At 39.0% G+C, this 5,756-nt stretch overlaps 1 protein-coding gene across 1 annotated transcript; it reads left to right on the top strand.

Moving 5' to 3' along the window:
* The first annotated feature begins 437 nt into the window (after positions 1-437).
* On the top strand, positions 438-3,664 carry LOC104115592 (uncharacterized). Its single transcript, XM_009626262.4, has one exon. The coding sequence runs from the start codon at positions 918-920 to the stop codon at positions 3,345-3,347; it is 2,430 nt and encodes an 809-aa protein (XP_009624557.1). The 5' UTR covers positions 438-917; the 3' UTR covers positions 3,348-3,664.
* Positions 3,665-5,756: the final 2,092 nt, after the last annotated feature.

The raw sequence follows: 5,756 nt of genomic DNA, 5'->3' as shown, positions 1-5,756 counted from the left end.
TAAAGTGTGATAACACATTAGGAAAATGCCAGCATGCATGTTAATAAACAAATTATACGTGAAAATATTCAACATCCAGTTTTAATTCTGTTTTAAGACAAAGTCTAGTTTTCACCGGCGTCAATTTCTTTAAGACAAATGAGAAAAAAAATTATTTCCATTGACCTGTTTCATGAAATCAAACAGTCTAGTTAATGATTTATAGGCAAAATTAACCAGATTAGAGTTGATTATTTAAAGTTTCATAACTTTTTTTGATTTAGTTAAAGAATTAGTCAGATTAACTGTCCATATATATATAGGCATAATATATCAAATAAATCAGGACTAAAAGGGTATTAGGAGAACTATTTTGTTTCACTTGGTATAAAATATGTATATTGACGAAAAGGTACCAAACCAAACTATTTAGCGGCCTGATATTGAGGGCAAGTGTTAGAACATAGGAAGGTTCCATTCGTCAAACAAACAGTAAACAGGCGCCTATGTGTTAAGACCAAAGCCTACTCTCAATTCTCAACTACACCACTCTCTCTCTCTCTCTTCTTCTTCTTCTTCTTCTTTTTATCCGGCACCGTTTCCGGCGAAACTCCGGCCCGGAACTTTTTTTGTATCTCTCTATAGAAACTGCTCGAAATTTCCTCCCAACACAGCCAAAAAAAATTTAAAAAACGTGTCAAAAACCACATAAAGAGTCTTTAGAGGACCACTACAGTCCAAAACACTTTTTCTCTATATAATGGACCACCAGCCGTCACCCACTTTCCCTCCTTTGCCGGCTACATTTCCCGGCTAAAAATAATGCCTGCCCAAAAAAATGTCCCTTAAAAACATCAAATTTACATAAAGCCACGTCCTTTGCATTTTAATACATCATACGTCAGTAATTATAGGGGCTTTTCTGGTATTTTAACGAAATGGCTGCTACACCAAATACAACCACTACTTTAGCCACCGTGGACTCCACCGTCGGCGGCGGCGGAGGCTCGGTCGACGAGCTTAATGCTAAGGCAGTGCACAAGAGGTACGAAGGGCTTGTGATGGTACGGACAAAAGCTGTAAAAGGGAAAGGGGCTTGGTATTGGGCTCACCTTGAGCCTATTTTGGTCCATAATTCTGATACTGGACTTCCTAAAGCTGTTAAACTCCGTTGTTCTTTATGCGACGCCGTTTTTTCTGCTTCAAACCCTTCAAGAACTGCCTCTGAACATCTCAAAAGAGGGACTTGTCCTAATTTCAGCAACTCTGTTGCAAAGCCCATTTCTTCTGTGCCACCAACTACTACTAACGTCACTTTAACTCCGTCACCAACTCAGCAAAATCACCGTAAACGGAGCTCTTCTGGTGGTGGTGGAGGTGTGGTACGTGGGGGTAGTTCCAGTGGGGGTGGGGGGAGTGTGACTACGACGTCATACCAAGTTCCACCTTTAGCAATTGTTGATCCCTCTAGATTTGCGGTTGACTTAGCCTATTCCCCTGTTGTTTCAATGGCTACTACAATTGTTACTGCTACTGGTGGCAGTGGTGGTTGTACGGCAGGCAGTGGTGGTTGTACAGTTGGTAGTGGTGGTGGTGTGTATGCACATCAGCATTTGATGTTGTCAGGTGGTAAAGAGGATTTAGGTGCTTTAGCTATGTTAGAAGATAGTGTGAAAAAGCTAAAGAGTCCAAAAGCATCACCTGGCCCAACATTAAGCAAATCCCAAATTGATTCTGCACTTGATTATCTTGCTGATTGGGTCTATGAATGTTGCGGGTCTGTCTCGTTTTCGAGTCTTGAGCATCCAAAGTTTAAATCTTTCTTAAACCAAGTTGGTTTGCCGCCACTCTCAAGGAGAGATTTTGTGGGTTCAAGATTGGATGCTAAGTATGAGGAAGCAAAGGCTGAATCCGAGGTGAAGATTCGTGATGCTATGTTCTTTCAGATTGCATCTGATGGTTGGAAGTCGAAGAATTATGGTGATGAGAATTTGGTTAATTTGTCTGTGAATCTTCCCAATGGGACCGGCGTGTTTAGAAGGGCAGTGTTCACTAGTGGATACGTGCATTCTAAGTATGCAGAGGAGATTTTTATGGAGACCATTTCTGAAATTTGCGGCAACAGTTTGCACCAATGTGTAGGTATAGTGGCAGATAAGTTTAAGGCCAAGGCTTTGAGGAACTTAGAGAATCAGCATCATTGGATGGTTAACCTTTCTTGTCAGTATCAAGCGTTTAATAGTTTGGTTAAGGATTTCGGTAAGGAGCTTCCTTTGTTAAAGAATGTAACTGGGAATTGTCTAAAGCTTGCGAATTTTGTTAATAACAAGTCTCAAGTTCGGAATAGTTTTCACAAGTATCAATTGCAGGAGTATGGACATGCTAGTTTACTGAGAGTACCATTGCGTAGTTATGAAAGATCAGATTTTGAACCTGTGTACACATTAGTGGAGGATATACTGAGCTCAGCACGTGCACTTCAATTAGTATTGTTGGATGAATCCTATAAGATATTGTCTATGGAGGAGCAAATTGCTAGAGATATCGAAGAGATGATGAGGAGTCCACATTTTTGGAATGAACTTGAAGCAGTTCATTCACTGGTAAAACTGATTAAGACAATGGCACAGGATATCCAGACAGAGAAGCCGCGTATAGGGCAGTGCCTTCCTCTTTGGGAGGAGCTTAGGGTGAAAGTGAAGGATTGGTGTTCGAAGTTTCACATTGTCGAGGGACCAGTAGAGAAGGTGATTGAAAGGAGATTCAACAAGAACTATCATCCTGCTTGGGCTGCTGCCTTTATACTTGACCCTCTCTATCTGATTAGGGACAATAGTGGCAAGTACTTGCCTCCATTTAAATGTCTGACACCAGAGCAAGAGAAAGACGTGGACAAGCTCATAACCCGCCTTGTCTCTAGGGAAGAGGCTCACATTGCGTTAATGGAGCTTATGAAATGGAGAACTGAAGGACTTGATCCTGTGTATGCTCAAGCTGTACAATTGAAACAAAGGGATGCCAGCTCTGGAAAGATGAAAATTGCAAATCCACAAAGTAGCAGACTTGTGTGGGAAACTTACCTAACTGAATTTAAGTCACTTGGCAAGGTGGCAGTTAGGCTAATCTTCCTTCGTGCAAGTTCATGTGGTTATAAGTGCAACTGGTCTTTCTTGAGATGGGCGAATGCTCATTCCCATTCAAGAGTGGGTATGGACAAGGCGCAAAAGTTGATATTTGTTGCTGCTCATTCAAAGCTTCAGAGGAGGGATTGTTCTAATGATGAAGATAAAGATGCTGAGCTTTTTTCCTTGGCAAATAGTGAGGATGATGTTCTAAATGAGGTTTTTGTTGATACATCCTCTGTGTAGTGTTCCTTTTTTCTTATTTATTTATGACTACATTAGTAGGAATTTTTTTCTGAAGAAATGAAATTCTTTCCACACTGTCGTGCTTTCTTGCATGAGCAGAGTTGTTCACTCTTAAAATCAGTGATGTGCAGAACAGCTTCTTGCTTGCTAAGAAAAAGCTGATTGAGAGAAGTTGCAGGACAGAAATGTTTGTACTGCCTTTGTTCTTAGGTAGTTTTGGAACTCATAAATTTTGATGTAGAGGGAAAGGTTTTTGTTTCCCTTTTCTTGTAAGATCAGAAATTTACTCTTGAATAGATCCTATTAATTTGATGAAAGTTCGTTCAGTTTTTGGCTTAAAGCTACATTCTGTTCACAGTCATTGTTTAGTTATATCCAGATTAAGGTACCTCAAAGCACTTATTTTGACAGAAATTTGCAAGTCATATTTTAATGGTAGATTCGGAAGTCAAAAGTAGCCTCATTATGCTGGACAGATAATTGGTCTAATGCTGAGCCAAAAGTTAATTTACACTTAAATGATCTCCTACAATGATCTATTGAATGGTATTTCAAAACAGTTAACATATTCACTCCAAAATTCCACTCCGTTTTGGTTTTGCTGAAAATCCCATGTTCAGTTCTTGTTCTTCAGACTCAGGTAGTAGATGTGACCGCGGTAACTAAATGCAACAATGTGTGGACGTGCCATCAAGAGGCAAATGAAGAACTTTGACCTCAGACACAGCCTATCCTTTTTGTACGAGGAACTTGAATGATGATCGCAGATGAGGTTTTGCTGTAGGCTCTGTACCTATGCTGTACCTCTGCACTACGCACCATCTTTGGATCTGGCGCCAATCCATGCTTTCGATATCATTCTGGCACGGTCTGGTATGAGCATTGACCCCAAGTTGGTGAGTTACCAAACTGTGATAAAATATCATTTGGTCCGAATTTGATATTATATATTTGATTGTCCAGCAATCTATTTATTTGTTTTCAATCTCATGAGTTTTCTCTACTTTACTTTTGTTCCTCTTTTTTTGTCGTGTTCTTGGCATTAGATGATAGTCTTTCTTTTGGTTAGGAGCAAATTTGGCACCGGTCTTTTAGCTAACTTTTGTGACAGTATTATTTCAGCAGGAAACCATTAGTATTTATCAACTGAAGTATGACTTGTGTGCAATGCTACTTAATGTTTCTTGATTAAAAGGTATTTGACAAGGTCATAGTCACACCGGATAGACCACCATAAGATGTTTGGTTGGCAAAACTGTTAAATCATGTGAAGAGGATAATATGAAAATGATGAGAGAAAGGACATTATTCAAGAATTTTCACCTGCGCACTTTTGATTAAAAGGACTGAGGTTGTTAAGACTGATGGAGCCCTATGCAACAAGTTTTTTGCTAGCTTTGGCAACAACCCCTTCCCTCTCAAGGACCCTTTGATCAATCTTTATAGCTGGAAGAGCACTTCCAACAACTGACTCTTGTTTTGAGTGGAATACAATGGACCCCTACCGCGAAAGAAGTGGAAGTCTTTTCTAAAAATTGGTTTGTTTTGGAGAGAGAAAAAAAGGCTCTTAAGTTAAATCACCTTTGGTGTAACTTCTCACTTAAAACATTTCAAAACTTGTGATATTTCATGCAGGGTCATTGGATGATGCTTCCCATCATTGTGAAAAAGTTGTGAGAGGACCCAAAGTAGAAAGAATATTGTCGGCATGAAGCAACACAAGAGATGCTTGATAGTGATATGGCAACGAAGATTGACTAATTTTTCCTGGTTGCAGATGACTTTCATAAACGAAAAAACCATCATTACCCGGTAATAGTTAAAGTTTTATCCGAATTTCACTGTGGTTTTAATCTTTCAATGATACATTCATCATAATTTGCATATATTCTAGATAACCTTTATATCATTTTGATTCTTAGAGTTTGATTTAGCTTGACGCCTCCCACATTTTCGTTGAGTTCACTTTACCATATTCACGAACATTGAAGAAATATAGTATACTCTTTGGTGCAACAACCCATTCCACAAGTGGAATTTGGAGAGGATAGGATGTACGCAGCCTTACCCCTATCTTGGAAGGAAAGAGAAACTCTCTTCGTAAGAAATATATATACTCTTTGGTGACTTGATAGTATGTTTGATTTTTGACTTTTGCTTTGTTTCCATCTAATTTTCTAATGGCATCAAGCAGTTCTTGGAAAGCTCTTAGGGACAATGTTAGAACAATCTCCTTTCCTTTGAAAAAGTGGTGGCTGTTTACTTTCCTGTCACTTAGTGTCTTTTAAAAATAGGTTGTGTTAGGATTAAGCTTACCAAAAAGAGATTCTATGACCACACTTGCTATTGTTGTTAACATAAGTTTCATACTATTATTTTTAAAGAGCTTATCTTATTTCTTTCTTATCT

Source organism: Nicotiana tomentosiformis, chromosome 8 (assembly GCF_000390325.3).
Source record: "Nicotiana tomentosiformis chromosome 8, ASM39032v3, whole genome shotgun sequence".
NCBI classification, from domain to species: Eukaryota; Viridiplantae; Streptophyta; class Magnoliopsida; order Solanales; family Solanaceae; genus Nicotiana; species Nicotiana tomentosiformis.
The sequence above is the reverse complement of the archived record's forward strand: the minus strand, read 5'-3'. Positions and strand labels throughout refer to the sequence as shown.